Here is a 20175-nt window from a genome sequence, read left to right on the forward strand (position 1 = left end):
TATCTACAGTGCATCGTTATGGAGCTACACAGAAAGTTTTATATTAATTTGCCGAGCCAAATAAAAAAAACCTGGAAAACGAAGAGAAAACAAAGTGGGGAGAGAATAACTGACAAATTTATTAAGACTATATAGCACCCCCCCCCCCTTGAAATGTGTATACTGAAAACAGATTATTGAGTACAACATCCGCACACGATTTAAAGAAAATTTCATGTTTTTTTTTATCATTTTCGCTAGCTAATGTAAGACATCACAAATACCCCAAACCCCCTCACGGAAAAGGAATGCATGCTTGGTGATGAGAGAGAGAGAGAGAGAGAGAGAGAGAGAGAGAGAGAGAGAGAGAGAGAGAGAGAGAGAGAGAGAGAGTCGATGTAAATCACAGGTGCGCTAACACCGTTAAAATTAAAGCTTGCTAGTTGGTCTGCCCTACCCTAGCTACCTCCTCTCTTTTCTCCTTTTAGAGGTTTAATTATTGTCTATATATTCCTGTATCAATTGAAATCAATTTCAAATTCTAAATCAAAATTGAATTTGACACTACAAAACACACCCTCTCCCTCTCTCTCTCTCTCTCTCTCTCTCTCTCTCTCTCTCTCTCTCTCTCTCTCTCTCTCTCTCTCTCTCTCATATCGACAATGGCATTGCCATACCCTGCAATACACTATTCTTATCTGGATTGTTGTCGTTGAGGTTGTAAATCATTATATCTTCTATGGTTTAAATCTATATCATAACCTATATTTTGACATGTCGATTATTTCATTGAGTGTCGTTTCATAGCCTAAAACCACACTCAGTTTTAATTATTTAGATTAAACATCTTTCTTCGCGAGCCGATTTTTACACAGTTGGGGGGTGGGGGGATACACTTCGGGTTAAAATTGTTCGGGGGGAATACATACAGGGTAAACAAAATCACTTAGATTCGCAAAGCCAACAGTGTTATCACTAATTTAATTGTTTATACTGTGTGGGGTTAATTCATCAATATTAATTTAACCATTTTATAACCAGTATATAAGAGCTATTAAGACATTTATTTGTAGGAAAGAGCATGTACGAATGATCTTTATTTAGAACCGTTTGATGTTGCTAGGATACAGGTTTCAGATCCATGATTTGATTGGTTAATTTAGATATTGAATCTCGAATTTCGAATCTTGAATCTCGTATATCGAATCTCGTATTTTGAATCTTGAATCTCGAATGATCCTTCTCGGCTTTCGTATATAACAGTTAGCTTGATGATATTACTTTTTATTTGCTTTCATGTAATGTATACTTCTTTTGCATTTACACTACCATTAACCAATAAATGTTATCACGTATTCAAATGAATAGCTATACATGCATGGTCAGTCAAACTTTCATTCCACCAACAGCGTGTGATTTGCTTGACCGTGCGTGCTCAAACTTTGTACTTCGATTACAATACTGCGCATCGATTGGCTGTCAGATTTCAATGCAATGAATACTATTTTGCATATCAAATACAAATGATAGCACTGACCAATGACATTGAATGATGGTCTGCGACTTTTTGTAGTAAATAGTAACACGTGGTCAGTCAGAACTTGTTTTATATTGAATTAATCGGGGGATTTGTTGATAATATTATAAGGAAATAAATTGATATTTTTTTCTGATTTGGGTACATAGTTTGTTCACAATATGGCAATTATAGCAATAAGATAACAGGAAGCAAACCAGGCTTTATGTGACCACTTGTTGATATTATAGAGTATCTTACAGTCCGATATCATATTATATCATTTCGTCAACTGATCTGCAGGAGTGTTTTTAACAAAGGTGAATAATAAATTTTGTTTTGTATGTTGTCAGGAGGCTTTAATCTGCGACATATTACAGCCAAGGAATTGAAACACCCCTTTGCAAAAGAATTTTTATATGAGATCTATAAAGTTTACATCCATTGCGTCAAAGAAAAAGGTTTAGAACGTTTTATTTACGACTACTAGAAAACGAAGAGAATGGAAATGTACTATTCAGTTCCCAACCATTCGGAGTTAACAAACTATCTAACCTTTTAAAAAGCATGTGCACAGAAGCTAACATTCCAGGCTTCTTCACAAACCATTCAGGTACGCGTACATGCGCTACATCCCTGTACCAAGCGGGAATTCCGGAGCAAGAAATAATGAGAAGGACTGGACATAGATCAGTAGAGAGTACAAAGGACCCTGCTTGGAAATGCTGCACGAAAAGTCAGGTGCTTCAGAAGCTGGAATCCCGTCGTCGTCGGGGGATGAGCTTGAGGAAACGCCTAATTTCTGCACTATTAATTTGCAATAAAAACTGCGTTCAAATATCAATTTCCATTTATTAATAATGTATTTTTGCTTTTATTTATTTCAGTACGGATTGATTAAAAATATTTAGTTTGGTAGTTGTTGTTTTTTCCTAACATTTTGGGCGGAGTTTGAAAAATTGTGGGGTATGTACGGAATAACCCACACTTTTAACAATAGAAAACACGCCAAGCATTGGTACAAATCTTTATACCTCTATATGATGAATAGTTTGACTATGCTATCCAATGTTCCGAAATGAGTCACAGACAGCTACTAAACAACATTTATCCCATGACCAATAACTTTCCCTTAATCTTTATGAAGGTGTGTTTCGCTTATCATCAAAAGTGTGGAGATAATTTATATATCATATAGGAGGAGTTATGCTAAAGAAGCAAGATCATGTTAATTTCAATTTAAATTTAAACATCAAAACGGAAATGAAACATTCGAACTATCAATGGTAAAGTTTTATCAACAAAACTAGTAAATAATCATAGCAGTTCAATTTGGCTAGTTTGAAGTCTTAACATTTCTTGTGCAGAAATAAAAACTACAAATAGTCTTTAACAATAAGCCATTTCTTTACAAAAATAACATTGATACTGATCAGTTATCCAAGCGAATAATTTTTTCATTTATTGGACCTAGCACATTTATCTTTCCGGAGACTTTTCGGACATTGGAATCGCGTTGTTTATTTCTTTGTCATTTTCCGGCTCCTGGGTTGGTACTGAACAATTCTTCAGGTGAATAATTTTCTCACTCATAGGAATTTGCCCATTTTCCTTTCCAGCGTTTTCAGACAAGAACAATCGCGCTGTTTCTCTTTCTGGCATCTTCCGGCTCCTTTGTTATTGCGTTTTTCTTCCCGGCATTTCTATTCTGCCAAAGGGATTTCCGAGGTGGCTCTAATGCACGACTCACCTCAACAAGTTGCTGCTCAGATTGCCTCTAGTACGTTCTTACGGCGGAACTTCGGTGGCCTTTTCTTTCCATTATCTGCCGTTCCTCAAAACATAGTCAAATAAAAGCAAATTAAACATAACACACATACAACAAAAATTACAGTACACAGATAATTTTGATACTCTTATCACTTGAATCATACAACTTACCGTACTGAAACAAGGTCGTTGCGCAAGTGCGTTTCCCTAAGTGGTTTAAAAAGTTCCCAACAAACCCTTTCTCAGCACAAATGGTCTTGATAATGGGTTCCAATTTGTTGACCCCCATAGGTTGAATTCCAAAGCGGATTTCGGGTCCTGGTAGTGGCATTTTAAGGACCTTGCTCCACCATAGAGATATGAGATGCGCATATATATATATATATATATATATATATATATATATATATATATATATATATATATATATATATATATATATATATATATATATCGTGGCGTTCCCGATTAAGAGAAGTTGGATTTTGCAAGAATGTTTCTCTGGTGAAGTCCCCCAGCAAACTTATTTAATGTTCACTCATGAAATTCAATACATGTATAAGTTTTGCCATCGAAAACGTAGCATTTCAACTGACAAATCTCCAATTTTCTGTGTTCTTCTAGGTCCGGCAATCCAAAAAGCTGGCAATAATAGTAAAACACTGTATTTATGTAGCTTTTTGAAAAATGCAATCCAGGGAAATTCTTCTTCTTAAGCTCGTCCTTTTGTTCTTAACGGATCTGCTTGCTTGACAGACATACCGATTCCGTGAGATGCAAGTTCCTTCGTACGCGCGCCCATAGTTTTCCTGAAGTCATGGAAACGGGTGTCCTTTGCATCTAAAAGTCCATGTCGCGTACGCCTTCCTCCCGCATGAAACGCATGGTACCGGATCAGATCGGAGTCTTTAGGATGGGGGTAGTGGGAGCCTGGCTTTAATCACAAAACACGAGAAAGTGAATCCTAGTTCTTGATATGAATTTGTTAACGTATGCATGAAAGTTAACAAGTATGCAATGAACTTCATGTATATTACCTGATTTTAAATCTAGTAAAGGCTTTAATAAATATCGTAGTTATAAAAAAACATAACCCATTTAAATAGTAAAATATACCTTAATGGAATTCCATACAAGTCAAAGTGCATAAGAAATATACAGTTCAGAACTCTATATGTTGTATAAGAAATACAAAATACATACATTGTGGGTCTCTATGTCATAAAAACAACTGTAGGAACGTGGTTCTGAGAATTTGTGCATGGTGCTCGTGGAGCGGAAGTACTACTATAATCTCTGAACCGGTTATGTATATATAAATCAGGATTATAACTGAACATAATAAACAATTCCGGAATGTTTCTAGTACATGGACCGATAAGATGACCAGCAATGCACCTAATAATTCAAACTTGTTCTTGATTTTTTCAACGGAAGGAATTTACTTCTAAATTTGTCAGTATGTTCCCAGCTTGTATTATTCAGAACATACTGTTTTTGTTCTTCATAATATTAATACACAAGGTTTAAATTGTTGGAAGACGATGATAATCTATGGCATTTAAATGCGTAAAGATACAATCTAGATGAGTTTAAAACGCATACCGGTATTAATTAGTATTGCATGTTATATGTATTTTTATTTGTCAAGTATTGTATGGTTAAAATTGTTACATATTTACAAACGCTTCCGAAAAATTGACTGCTACAAAAAAGTGATAATTCATCGTTCAGTTTACATTGACTTATTGCCTAACTCTAGTAATGCAAATGAGCTTGTTTACTGCATACATTTATTCCCTATTGTATTTTCTATAGGCAGTACGTGTGCTTTTTATAAACGTGTGTTATAGGTTAATGTCGATCATAACAGAGAAATTATGACTATCCCGATTTAAAGAAAACCAGAGACTGCTTTGAATATTAGCAATAAAACAACTAGGTAAGGTTAGCTTAAAATCCATGCCCAGTGTGTAGAGAGATGTTTACAGAAATGTTTGCTTTGTATTTAATTGACACTGATGCATTTGTACAACACCTTACTGATGATTTTTTTTAAAATTCTGAATGTGCGGTATAGTTCCTTATTAAACATAAATTGCAGACAGCAATACTAGAAGTTGCAAAACTTATTTAACTGGAAAGATTAAAAAAAGATTGATCCTTATGCCACTATTAAAGAACGAATAGCGTCGCTTCATTTAAAGTTTATCAGATTGTATTGTATGAATTGGAGTTAATGCAAAGAACTAAACACATGCTAGTGTGTTGTGTCATTTAGCTGCCATTCTTGAAGACTGTGGAAATCTCTGCAAATAGGTAACATATAATGTTGAATAGCATTAAGGATATTCTCTTAAATCAAGCTTCATAATTTTAATACTACTTTAATTTGTTTCGTTGATTAACAAACTGATTTTACTTATGCATTTAACAATAATCACATCTCTATAATAATTGTATGTTATTTTTTTGAGTTTCTGAATAGTTGTGACCATTTTAAACATTTTTAAAAAGCATTAAACTTCATGAGACGACCTGGGTTCCTTCTATAAAGATATATGAAAATATTCAAAATCTAAAGGTTTAATATCAGGAGTTTTCTTCACTTAATAACAGGTAACGTTTTAATAGCATATAATTCAAAATATAACAATAGATTTGATGAGTTATATTTCACCAACTAGCCTCATTTAGTTAAAAACATTATAGATAATGAATTATAAAACTGTTTTTTAAATAATATAAATTATTATTTGCAGAAACATGGATTTTATGGCCAGAAGTTTAAAAGAAGATTATTTGACATGCGTGATATGCTTCGAACTATTTACAGAACCAAAAAGCTTGCCATGTCTTCACACATTTTGTGAAGGCTGCTTGAAAGTCTTATTAGATAAGTCGTCTAACAAATTAGAATTGACTTGTCCAACATGCCGGGAAACTGTCCAATTACCATCTGAATCAGTGTCTTCTTTGAAAACAAACTTTATCTTTAAGGACATTATCGTCAAATTATGTTGCTCTAAAATTTCTCGGCCTACACGATTGTGCTCCTTCTGCATCCTTCATTCAAAAGAGGTGGAGGCTACCCACAAATGCGTAACATGCTTAGATTTGCTATGTTCCTTCTGTGTGCGACATAGACATCTCTTCACTAGACAGACTGTGTACCATACAGTTATTAGTCTTAACGATTATTTGGCGGGAAAGTACAAGAAAGAGAAGAACCATGAAATACTATGCGAAAAACACCACGACAAGATACGTTTCTTTTGCCCGCAATGTTCTGTTCCAATCTGCAGTGAATGTGCTCTGATGGAACATAGATATCATGAATATGTGCCATTTGCAGAGGCAAGACACATTATAAAAGAAGAGATAGAGATAAGTTTAAAGGAATCAAAAGCAAAACAAGAAAAACTTAAACAAGCAAAAGTCTCTCTTATTTCAAAATCGGAAGAGATCTCATCGAATGAAACCTCCCTCCTTGCTATTGTTGATTCAACTTTTAAGGAAATTCAATTAAGAATAAACAAACATCGTCTTAATATTGAGGAACAAATCAAGAGAAAGTCATGTGAAGAGAATGAAAAAATCAAGGTCTACATTACTGAAAATTTGAATCTCCAATTACAGATAGAAGAATCAGTCTCGTTTTGTGAAAACATTTTGTCAAACAGAAGTGATATGGAAGTAGTTTTCTTCCTGGAAGATATGAAATCATCATTAATAAAATGCTCAAATCAAGATGATCAGAATTACCAGGTTATTCTTCAAAGTTTGGAAATCAATGTCGAAAGAGAACTTCACAAAATCTTTAATTTGAAAGAAGTTGTCAATGATGCTAATGCTTCAACATCAGCCACAGTGAACTCTGACACGTCTCTTACTGCTCACGAGAAACAAAACACTGAGTCAACAGACCCAGAGTATTCAGAAAATAACAGTGACAACACACCGGAAAGGGAAATCTTAAACGAGTCACAGACAAATGCTGCAGGTTCTACAGCTATCTCTCCAAAATGTTTGAAAACATATGACCTATCAGGAATTTCATGCGAAAAGCCTAGAAATTATTCTTCTGTTACTTGGATTAGTAAAACTTCATTCGCTCTCGTAGACGAACAAAACCAGACTGCAGTAGTCGTCAACGATGCACGTGGAAAAACCAAAGTATTTTCCCATCCGGTTCAGGAAATTGTTACCATTGCTTATTTCAACGACTATCTCGCATGCAAAACACAGTCAGGAGATATCTATATTTATTCTTATCCGGACTGGAAATTGGAAAGAACTTTTAAAGGAGCTTACGCCCTATCATCGCGCTCTTCTGAGTTGATTTGGGTTACGAAAGAAAAGATAATGATTTTTGCGAAATACTCTATTGAGGAAAAGGACATCAAAGATGAAGAGGGAAAGTCCTTTAAGTTTAGAAGGCCATTCCAGTTCTGTTGTCTTCCTAATAAGTCCTTTGCGCTTACAGATAAGTATTATGAGAGTCTGTATATGTTAGGTCAAAGAGGACACATCTCGGCAAGACTTACGCTACCTGGGAAACTAGGTGCACTTTCATGCGACCAAGATAATCGCATTTACTTGACCTGCTATGAATCGAATTTTGTCAGCATCCTAGACACAAACGGAAAATGTCTGAATACAATATCTCTGTGTTGCATTCTAAATAGACCTAAAACAATTTCTGTTCGAAATGAGGAAGCAATGTTGGTTGCGAATAGAGATGAAGTCGTTCTTCTTTCACTTACATGAATTTCTATGTGACACTATAATTGGACTAAAAGCAGAATGTAGCAAATATGCTTAAAAACTCATTAGTAAAAAATAATACCTAAATACGTGTAAACAAAAGAAAGAAAAGATATTAACTGGACAATAAATTAAGAAAAATGCATTGTACTTACAATACTAGGAATTAATAAAACGCGTTTGTAAACATGAAGAAATGTAAATTATTTGATACCCGTAAGAATTCTAAGATAAGATTATAACTATCGTAGTAGAATGTGTTAAGTTCAATCAAAATTCATATAAACAAGATTTATCGATGATAAAATGTGTATGTAAGTAATTTCTTGTATAGAAATATAACCAAAAACATCTCTGAATTTAGTTTACTCAAAAGGGATTTCTGGAACAATTTGGACTAAATTTACGTATATAATTATGTCATATTTGGGACAGAAAGATGTGTTCAAGTGTAATAAATTTCAAATATATTTTAGGACTAATCACACAAAATTGTAACAGATATCAACAATTCTACATTTCATATCAAGAAGGTTTGAGGGAGGGGGTAAATATTGTAAAATTAGTTTTTTGATGTAGCAACTAATTACAAAAATCAATCAGATTTATTTAAAATGTGACACAAGGTCTAATATGTTTAACAAAAAAGAAAAGTTATTTTGATATTTTGTTTGATTTTGTACTTGGTTTTTAGTTGTTAATTTCAATTTCTGGTTTATGATGTTCTAATACTTTTAATTTAGTCTGAAATTAAAAAAAATGTGTAGCTTCTGATTGCAAGGGTTGCTCTGAATGCATTAACGATTAAAAATTGACATTTCAAATCTTTCTTTTTTATCTTTTTTTTCTAGAAAACATTAAGTGTTCAATGGGTGGTATTGAACTGAACATTATGTTCTTAGAGAATCCAAAAACATGTGATTAGTCAAAGCATTCATATCTAAATAAAACCACAAGAGTTTCTTTTTCGAGGGGGGGGGGGTATAGCAACACTAGAAAAGACAGATATTATGTTTTCCTGGGTTAACTTCCACACTGGTCACTTTTTGTGATTTATCTTTTTTCTTCATTTTAGGCAGCATTGTCCTCCTGAAGGTATATTTGTTATCTCCTTTGTTAAGGAAAATCTGGATATTCAGTTGAAAAATGGCTTTCAGATACAATTACAGAACGATAGACAATCCTTTAAATTATAATTTTTATTAAGAACACCGTGTAATGTTCTCACAACAATTTTTTAGTGTTTTTTTTCACATGTGTACCTGTAAACTTTTTAAGGGGAACAACTCGCACTTAATATCAATTTCGACGACCGCATAAAGAAAAGATTTTTTTTATATACACGTAAATTGTATAGATCAAACAAAAGCGTACTTAACGTGAAAATAATTACTGTAAATGAACGTAAATCGCAAAGCATATGGAAATCGTAAATGGGCCGAAAGAAAGCAAACCCATGGATAAAATTTAATCATATTTGATATAAAAAAAAAAACAACTTTATTAGTATTTTAAAATATTTTTAGCATTGTGGCTGACAAGTAAACGATATGATCTATATGTCTTTGTTATTAGGTGATTTTTTTCTTTAAAGCCTCTTGCCTTATATATGTATAAAAATCAAAGAACAATTTTACTGATTAAGTTTGTTACTGACTGTGTACAGATTTGTCGGTAAAGTCCATAGAAGGCGAAGCGGAGCCGAGCCTTCTATGTACTTTACTGATCCCGCAAATTTCTGTACACAGTCAGTAACAAACCTAATAAGTGTTTTGTTTTGTCGAGGACCTAAAGTTTGATATGTTAACAAACAAAAGATAATACATAACATTAAAATCCATAACTTAATTCTCCAATTTTTTACCTTCCTCGTCAGTCGTCTGTGCAAACCTGGATACCATATTGTAGGATCATAATATTACGTCACGGGCAAAGGGGGGGGGGGTCACTCTTAATATTTTGGGGCTTAAAAATTAAAGGTATGATTGAACGTTTGTGTAAAAAAATCAGCTCAAATAACGTTGCGTCCGCCATTTTGCCGTATAAATTTTGACGTTCATCGTGTAAAGAAATTTATAAGGCAATCATGTGACGCTATTCATCAAATGATGTCGAGACATTCCAAACCGAGGCAAAACAAATGATTATATGGAAAGATACATACATGGATCTATGACATGAACCGGTAATACAAACTAAATTTAACAAACAATATCCATTTACCGAATCGCTTTGCTTTGACTACCTTACAGGGGATTAAATTAGATGCACAGATTATCGCCGCCAGTGATTCTATTCGACGTACAATCAATCATAGTTGGAACATATGTATACGTAGAATAAAATCATTGGGGCGAATCCTTTAAACAAATCAAAGTATTGATACTTTTAAAAACGCTAACCTAGTTTGGTTCTTAAGGAAATTTACTTTGTGCAAGCTTAGTTAGAAAGAATCGATTTGATTTTTCTACATTTCAGCTTCTGTATGCACACTATATTTCCTCATCATTGCGTGGCAGCCCCTGTAATGATGTACATAAGTCCCGCACATTAGATTTACAATAGCCCGTGCAATTACGTGCGTAAACCCCTGAAACTGGTTCTCTTACCAGTTTAAATGATGTATACTTTTGTTCGGGGGGGGGGGGGGGGGCTTATTTGAGGCACTGGAAGTAGAAGTCTAACGACAATAATGCGCTGAGCTATGCTTAGTGCTTTTAAACTTAATATATAAAATGTCTTTTATAACTCAAGTTAGTTCAAGTGTCAAGTAATATTTCAATGCTTCAGTCACACCTATCTTTTAAGGAATAGCGGAACAAAACGACGACAACAACACCCAATCCGTTAGTTGTCCATTGATGAGTATCAACTATGGCACAGCTGGACGTTTCCATAATCTAAGCATTGAAGCGTATGAGAGGAATTGAAAAAATACCGGAAATGTTCCATATAAACAAAGCAGTCAACTAACAGATCTCACGGTTTGAGTACAATAAAAAGTTAAAACGAATACAATAATTACGCTTAAAATACTGAGAGTTCTCGAACGGAAACTATCCGCTTGGTATCTGTCACGTCAATGTCAGTCCTATTAACCCTTTTCATAACTGGTAGTTATATCAGGTGAAGCAATTAGTCAAGTACGAGAAACAAACCGTATGAGTTCTGTACAATTGAAAATGCATACAAACATATATCTAATGTACTTTAAGTGGAACTGTTAGTCTTAACTATGCAAACGGAGAGGAAAGGTTGAAAATACTACCATCTGTTAGTCGGACGATTGCGTCATCCTGCGGGATGTAAATAAGCCTTTAAAAATCTATCATAAAAATTAGGATAAAATGATGCAAAATATTTTCAATATTTTATTTCATGGTCACAGCTGACGGTTATCAGCTCGACGTTTTTTCTATCGCAAATCAATATAGTGGACAAATCCGGGAAATTCGACAGACGTGCCTCGAGTGTTTGATAATTGTCTGATAATAAAAGAAGATTGAGTGCATTACAGTGTGCATTACATAAACGCTCGACAACCGTCGCGTTCTGTCCTTAAAACTTCCGTACTGGAATAATATGCGAAGAATATTGCAAAATAGGTAATGTATTGTGTTTTAGCATCTAAACAGCTCTAGCAAGGCTTATTTAAAAGTTTGTCAACGTGTGTTGATCTAATGTTCGTAAACATATCACTGAGCACGAAAAACATTTGTCGAACAAATTAAATTAATATCAGAATAATAAACATGATTATTATGAGATATGTCCCACTGTTGCAAATTTTACTATAAATTTTTCCTATTATTAGTTTCAATTATAAGTTAAGGCTTAATATGTTTTACGTCACGCAGTGCAGTTAAGGTGGCCAATAAAAATATCGGTGAATTTCTGTGATGAAAACACGTATTCTTTCGTTCAACGGGCATGTCCTTATAAAAATCAATAATAGCCGCTCAAATGCAATATATTACTGTAACATATATATAACAGTACAATATTTTATGTTCACAGTGGTCACATGATATGGCAGTCGCTTGGTACAAGCCGATGTGTTTGTGGTTTTTAGGCCATTTAAATTTCAATATTGAAACGGCATGATAATGTCAAAATTCACAACTGATGTTATATCGTAGATTTTGAAAAATTTGGCGAACTTTTTAAGACAAGATAATTTGTAAGTAGAAACTATAATTTATAATGCATATTTTGAATAATTTTGAAGTCACGGTGTTAATTTCATTAAAAATAAATTAATTAAGATTTTAGAAGGATCTCAAAAATTTTAAATTACATACATGTAGCATATTTCAAATTAATATGTTGTTTTTCAAGATCAGATAAGTGTATGCCCTTGCAATTGAATGATTTATTTAGGTGCCCAGCTTTAAGATATACGATATTTTATACAAAACTGAGGTTGCCTCATTACATGATGCATAATAATAACAAATTGAAAATAAGACTAAATTGTACATGTATATAGGTAACATTCTACTAATAATAATGTTAAACAAAGTATTCATTTACAACTTTCCGTTAATATATAACATTTTTCGCTGCAAAAAAACTGCATGATAGTTTTCAATAACTTAACTTAATGCATCATTTTGAAGCATAGACGTCATACTTTGTAGTGAGAACGGCCTCTCGCTTATTTTTCAGTGTGTACGATATAACGTACATCGAAATTGTAAGTAATAGCATTTGTTGTTTTTAATTAAAAGATTAATTTTGCTAATAAAAGAATTAATACGTACTTCCGAGGTTTGTAATATACTGTGTTGTCATAATGCATATTCCCCGTACTTTTGTCTGAAGGAATTTATTGACAGCCTTAACTGTGTTGCATAATTTAACATATGTTTGATCTATGGATTTGAAACATATATTAAATATTTAGGAACATAGCAACTTTAATCGTGTACGAGTATCTTCATTTTTTTCATTGTTTTCTCAACAACAATTCATCATTCTTAATTTTCCAATTATTAGAAAAAAATGAAATTAAATCATATTCTCTTTATATAGTTTGCATGTCTGGCGCTAAATGTGTATGAACCTTTTAAAAATTAAAAATGGATTGAACATTTAATGTGTTTAAAAATATTTCAAAGAGCGTTTGGATATTTATGCATTTCTTTTCCATTCGAAGCTTTCTGAAACCACTTTCTGATAATAAGTTTTTTAGTCAACTATGAGAGTTTTATATAACAAAAACAGTTGTTTTGAAATAATGATGCGAAACACAGTAATGCTAATATTATTTGAAATAATCAATTAAGGTTATCCATTATTCTTTTTGCAGCTAAAATGGATACAATTGCTAAAACTTTAAAAGAAGATTATTTAACGTGTGTCATATGCTACGAATTATTCATAGAACCCAAAAGCTTACCATGTCTTCACACATTTTGTGAAGGTTGTCTGGACATCTTGTTAGACAAATCGTCAAATAAAACAGAATTGACCTGTCCAACATGCCGGCAAACGTTTCCATTACCATCTAAATCGGCGTCTTCTTTGAAAACAAACTTTATCTTCAAGGACATAATCATTAGATTGTCTCCGTCTGGAAAACTGTCGTCAACGCGATTGTGCTCTTTCTGTATTCTGCATTCTAAAGAGGTTGAAGCTACTCACAAATGCGTGACATGCTTAGATTTATTATGTTCCTTCTGTGTGCGACATAGGCATCTCTTCACTAGACAGACTGCGTATCATAAAATAGTCAGTCTGAGCGATTATTTGGCGGGAAACTATAAGAAAGAGAAAGACCATGAAATACTTTGCGAACGACATCAAGAAAAAATACGATTCTTTTGCCCGCAATGTTTAGTTCCAATCTGTAGTGAATGTGCTCTGATGGAGCATAGATATCATAAATACGTGCTATTCGCAGAGGCAAAAGAAATCCTCATAGAGGAAATGGATAAAGTTTTTAAGATATCAAAAGCACAACAAGAAAAACTAAAACAAACACAAGAAGCCTTATGTTCAAAACTTGAAAAAGTAACATCAAACAAAATGTCCCTAATGGCTATCGTTGACTCAACATTTAAGGAATTTCAATCTAAATTGGACAGACATCGTCAGAGTATTCAAGATCAGATTAAGGAAAAGTCAAGTGTCGAGAAAGATAAGATTAAGACCTGTATGAAAGAAAATATAAGTTGTCAGGAAGGTTTACAAGAATCAGTCTCCGTCTGTAAAAATATTCTGTCCAACACAAGCAATTTGGAAATTATTTTCTTTCTTGACGACATGAAATCATCATTATTGAAGTTTTCAAATCAAGACGAAAATGAATGCAATGTTACCCTCCCACAACTTGAAATTAATGTTGGAAAGGAGCTTCACAAGATTTTTAGTCTCAAACAAACTGCCATTGAAAAGAAAGACACAACCATTGAAAAGAAAGATACAGCTATGGTGAGCGCTAATTCGTCTACAAAAACTGACAAGGACACAAATATTGTGTCACCAAAGGAACCTTGCGCTGAAAAAAGCATCCCTGAAGCACAAGAAAGCAAATGCCTAAAAAAGCCAAAAACAACCGCACATTGTTTAAAAAATGTAGTCCCAAGGTGTTTGAAAACAATTGATTTATCAGGAATGTCTAACAAAAAGCAGACATCCTTCTCTTGTGTTACTTGGATTGGAAAAACTTCTTTTGCAATCGCAGACGAGCAAAACGAGACAGCAGTCGTCGTCAATAACGTCCACGGAAAAACTACAGTCCGCGCCCATTCGATCAAAGAAATAGTTGCAATAGCTTATTTCAATGACTCTCTTGCATGCAAAACACAGTCAGGAGACATTGTAATATATTCTTATCCGGAGTGGAATTTGGAACGAACATTCAAGGGAGCTTATGCCATTTCATCAAACTCTTCTGAGTTGATTTGGGTTACGAAAGAAAAGATTATGATTTTCGCAAATAACTGTCTCGAGGAAAAGATTATCAAAGATGAAAAAGGAAAGTCTTTCAAATTCCAAAGACCATTCCATTTCTGTTGTCTCCCTAATAAGTCCTTTGCGCTCAAAGATAAGTTTTCTGAATGTCTGTATATAATAGATCAAAGGGGATTTATCTCGGCAAACCTCAAGCTACCTGGAGAGCTAGGTGCACTTTCATGCGACAAAGATAATCGCATTTATATGACCTGTTACGAATCGAATACTGTCACCGTTTTCGACATGAATGGTTCATTTTTGAGAACTGTTTCTCTGCGTTGCATTTTGGATAGACCTAGAACTATCTCTGTTCGAAATGAAGATGCAATTTTGATTGCAAATAAGTATGATGTCGTTCTCCTTTCACTTAACTGAACTCATCCTGAAACTCTATAAAAAAGGGATAAACATTGAAAAACGACATCAGATGAAAAAATTGAAAAGTATGCATGATAATGTAATGTACATGTATAATAATTTTTTGAATCATTTGGTTTTGAAATGAATACAAATATAACGCGCTTCATGTGTTGTTCAATACTGACTATTGATCGAACGTTCGACTGTTCGAGTGTATAGCTCAGATACATTGATAATGAATGTTTTTTGCTTATCAATTTAGGTATTATTTTGTAGATGCTTATCTCAAACTTACAAAACTAACATGAATATAAACGGGGCTTCCTTCATTGTATTTAATGAATCTAAAACTAATTTAAATAATTAAACGTGTTAGGGGACACCTGTCGATATTATTGTAGATAAAAACTTAGAATAATCATAATACTTTTACGGGTTTAGAATGTTTAAATTTAACAATGTTTGACCAAAAATATGCTTTAAATTTTTTTTTGAACAGTAAAAATAAAAAAGCCTTAGCGAAAATAAAACTACATTTTCATTGGTAACACCGTAACGCATTTCTGAAAAGATACACAATATATAATTTTAGAGGATATTATGTTTACTTCGTTCGAAAGTACATCACAATATGGAGATTTCCTTACCACCTTAAAAAAATATCAAATATTATGCTTTTTAGCATTGATATTGTGCAATAAGTATGGCTTTGTAGGTTTTGCGATTTTAAGGAATTGACCTGACTTCAGAAAAATGTGTCTAGAAATCATATAATGGTATTTGGCTTTGGAGGTCGACTCATGACTCTTTCCTAAGATTTAGGATTTCTACGTTTTGAGGACTGAATGCACTGGCGTCGGAAGCAAATTGAAAGTGGGGGGGGGGGGGCTAGACTAATTAGACTAATCCTCAGAAATCTTAACAAGCAAAAAAAACAACAAATTTCTTATTTCCTAAATCATGAAGATTCCACAAAAATTCTTACCTACCCCAATTTTTTTCCCCAAATCATAAATCTTGAAATTCCTAATCCGGGGGGGGGGGGGGGGGGGGGGCTAGTATACCTCTGACTCCTACTTCTCAATATTTCAATATTTTCAAGGTATATTTAGTATTCAGGAAAAATCCTGTTTGCTGCGACAAAAAGTGGGGGGGGGGGGGGGCTTAACCCTCTCTGATGCTATGTGCCTAATGGTTAGGTCTAACTTTGCAAAAAAAGTGGGAAGGGGGCTAAGCCCCCCCCCCAGCCTCCCCGGTTCCGACGCCTATGCAATTAAATAGCCACTGATGTCAATGTTGACTTTCTTTTGCCATATTATATTGTTTTTCTTCGGTTTCTTTTTATTATTATTTTATTTTTTATTTTTTTCTGACTCCTTCTCGGTTTTATATCTCAAAAAGTTTTTATCCGATTTCAATGAAATTTTCAGACCTTTTGTAAAGTTACCGTGCCTATAAGATGATAAAGTTTCAGCATTTACTTCACTTCCGTTCAAATTTGGCGGCTATTTTTAAATTTAAAAAAAGTGATTTTGTCCGGAAGAAATCTCCGTAAACTTAAAAGATATCGCTTTGAAATTTTTACTGATGATAGATGTATCAATTCTACAATGTACTGGGGGGTTTAAAATTTTGATCATCAATTTTGCTTAAAACCGGAAGCAGTTCCAATTTTTGGAAATTTTCATTTTTTTGAACAAAATAAGACAATACTACAGTCTTATAGAACTTGCCAAGGTGAATTCAAATCTGAAATCCGTTTGAAAATTGGACGATGCATTACAGAGATATCAGGGTTTAAAAATTGATTTTTCCGGAAATTTTGATTCCGCGTCCTTGGTTTAAAAAATAGCGCAATGTTCAAAGTAAAATTAATTCGTACAAAAAATAATTATTAAGTCGTACTTGAACACATTCGGATTTTTTTTTGTCAAGTCGTTCTTGAAATCAGAAAGGTTTTTGTTAATTCGAACTTAAAATCATTCGGATTTTGTTAAGTCGTACCAGGAATAATTCGATTTTTTCATCTTTTTATTTTAGTTTCTCTTGTTGTTGGTTTAAGAGCTCTGCTTCTTACAGGAACTTCCGGCTTTACTTCCGACGTTAACGGAAGACCCACTCGTTGCTTTGCAACGAGCTTTGCTCTAGTTATTATTATTTTTTTACGTTGGTTAATGATAGAAAATAATCTTAATTGACGGAAACTTTGATGTCGATAATGGTGGACGACTCCACTAGAAAAATAATAGTAACAAACACATTTATAAAAACTACACTATTTATTTATAATTTATTTTTTATCGGACCGAAACGACTAGGTATCTAAGGCCGAACCAACGAAGGTCCGAATCACGCGAGGGCCGAACACATCTAGGGCCGACCGTGGAAAGGCCGAAACGACTTGCTACCAATGGATGAAAGACACAAATTCCCTTACAAGTTATGAAGGTATATTGCTACATAAGTAAGAAATGTTGACGATAGAAAAATTGAAGCCATCACGTTTATCATAAAGTTTTGTTGTTAGGTTATTATTCATATCTTTTTCTAGTAAAATATATAAATATGAAACGTAAGACTCAGACTAGGCCTATGTGAAATCTTTTATCAGCTGTTTATTTCAAGTTCAATTGGATATATCGAGTCGATGTAAGAATGGAAGAAACAACTGTTAATTGATAATAAGTCGTCCATGAACTTAAATGCGGAGTAGTTGAAAGCCTCAACATACACAACTAGATGCTGTCATTAGACAGTAATACCCGCACCATTATATATGTTTGCCCCTAAATAACACTGTTTTGTACCAGTTTAATTAAAAATGAAGGCTACATGCAAGCTCCGGTAATACAATTAAAATTTATAATTTTAATAACTGAAGGATGAGATCCCTTCCCATATGGTAATACACATCGTGACATGAGCAGCACTTTATGTGCAATTTGGGGTAGAACTGTTTGCAGTGAATTTTCAGTTAATCAATAATCTTAACATTTTATGTCATAGAAAGTATAATGGTCTATATAATTATTACGAACAAAATTAAAAATTAAATTATGACCCCTCCGCGTGGCGGTTGTCGGTTTTAGATTTGCTTCTGTGTGCCTACATGAATATTATCGTGTGCACAGATTTAGAGAAGGGGTCCAGACCCCCACCCCCTTCCCTCCCCATGAAAATTTATTTATATCAATTGTAAAATTACCAAAAATACACCTTGGACCCCAATGCTCTTACAGACATGTAAACGCTCTAACCCATTGCGCTTCAATGTTAGGTAACATTATTTGGGGGGGGGGGGTAAATATTTAATCAATATTTAATATACTTTATTGTTTATCTCAATAGGAAGTATACATGTACATCACAATATGCAGGTGTCCTGCACCATCTTAAAGCTGTTATTTACCTAATAAAATAGTGCAAGTGGATTTGAAGAATAGGTCATAAAAATACATGCATGTTACAAATGACTGATCTTTGTCTGAAGTTACGTACACAACACAGGTCTGCATGTCTCATTAGCGGGTACTAGTTTTACCCAGCTCTTCGATTAGATGGGTTCACGTGTATACATACATGGGTGTTGCTAAAACACGGAACGGAAAGCGGAACAGAAGGGAAATTTTTTTTGAAAGATTAGCAATATTAGATTATTTATTCAAGAATATTTATTTCCTCAAAATTAACAGTACATGCATTGACCACTATATTCTGTCCCAAAATATCCTAGATTCACTTTTTGCTGTATATTTATATATACCTCAGGGTTCAAGCGATTCTCTTTTAGAAGCATTAAACATTCTCATTATCCTTTCTTTAAAACGTCCTCTCTAGCTTATCAGCTGGTATAAATACTCAGCTAAAAATAAAGAAGTCTACGGGGTTTTGCATTTCAACAGACCCTGATGATAGTGTTGAAAAATTGTGCAAGGTCTTCTGAGTGACTTCCAAATGGAGAAAAGTTGTCAACATTTTCCATTATAAATCGTCCAAATGTGCTGCATGAATATTTTGGGATCGACAAACTATAGTCCCAATATATAATCGGAAAATCAAACCAGGCAACGTCTAGAGCTCTCTATTCGGATCATATGTATATAGCTGCTGGAATAAACAACTGCTTAGTAATGCAAACGTAAACAAAATTGCATTGCTAAAAATACTAGTTTCACAAATACTAGTTTCACAAATTACCAGGTATTTTAATGTTTACTGTATTTTTATTTTTAATGTCGTCAGTCCTACGTTTTTTTTTCTTCCATCTCAATAATACTGTCCCAAAGCCAAAGCGCCCCATGCACGAGCGCCCCAATTTTTTTTGGAACGCCCCAAGTACAATTCACGAGCGCCCCAAGTGTATGTCACGAGCGCCCCAAATGTTGTTTTTTTATGATTAATTTTTTTCACGTGTATGTCACGAGCGCCCCAAATGTTTTTTTATGGATCCTTTTTTATGATTAATTTTTTTCACGTGTATGTCACGAGCGCCCCAAATGTTTTTTTTTTCATGATGAAATCTTTTCACGTACGAGCGCCCAAAAGTAATAATTGGAATGTTATGAGCAACCCAAATTTCCAAATGCTCCGAATGGTAAATCATGTTATTTTTTTTTTTTTGTTTTTTACGAGCGCCCCAAAATAAGTTTCGTTATGAAATATTATGAATGTACAAGTGCTACACAAATTGCTATTCTTGCTTCTTATTATTTTTTTTTTTGGGGGGGGGGGGTGAAAACGATCCCAATTTTAGTACACTATTGGAAAATCCAATTTTAGGGCGCTCGTGCAAATTATTCATGACGTAAGGTGTAATGATACAA

The 20175-nt window shown here is 33.8% G+C and overlaps 2 protein-coding genes across 2 annotated transcripts; both read left to right on the forward strand.

Moving 5' to 3' along the window:
* The first annotated feature begins 5488 nt into the window (after positions 1-5488).
* On the forward strand, positions 5489-8705 carry LOC105334788 (E3 ubiquitin-protein ligase TRIM36). The gene is made up of 2 exons (XM_066067117.1): positions 5489-5584; positions 6028-8705. Exon 2 carries the CDS (start codon positions 6032-6034, stop codon positions 8033-8035), a length of 2004 nt encoding a protein of 667 aa, XP_065923189.1. The 5' UTR covers positions 5489-5584; positions 6028-6031; the 3' UTR covers positions 8036-8705.
* Positions 8706-11288: 2583 nt separating this feature from the next.
* LOC109619593 (E3 ubiquitin-protein ligase TRIM56-like) lies at positions 11289-15665 on the forward strand. The gene is made up of 2 exons (XM_034457652.2): positions 11289-11637; positions 13344-15665. Exon 2 carries the CDS (start codon positions 13349-13351, stop codon positions 15365-15367), a length of 2019 nt encoding a protein of 672 aa, XP_034313543.2. The 5' UTR covers positions 11289-11637; positions 13344-13348; the 3' UTR covers positions 15368-15665.
* Positions 15666-20175: the final 4510 nt, after the last annotated feature.

Source organism: Magallana gigas, chromosome 7 (genome assembly GCF_963853765.1).
Source record: "Magallana gigas chromosome 7, xbMagGiga1.1, whole genome shotgun sequence".
Taxonomy (NCBI): domain Eukaryota; kingdom Metazoa; phylum Mollusca; class Bivalvia; order Ostreida; family Ostreidae; genus Magallana; species Magallana gigas.

Coding starts and splice junctions, on each gene's coding strand:
- LOC105334788 (XM_066067117.1), top strand. CDS start 6,032: ATGGATTTTATGGCCAGAAGTTTAAAAGAAGATTATTTGACATGCGTG.
- LOC109619593 (XM_034457652.2), top strand. CDS start 13,349: ATGGATACAATTGCTAAAACTTTAAAAGAAGATTATTTAACGTGTGTC.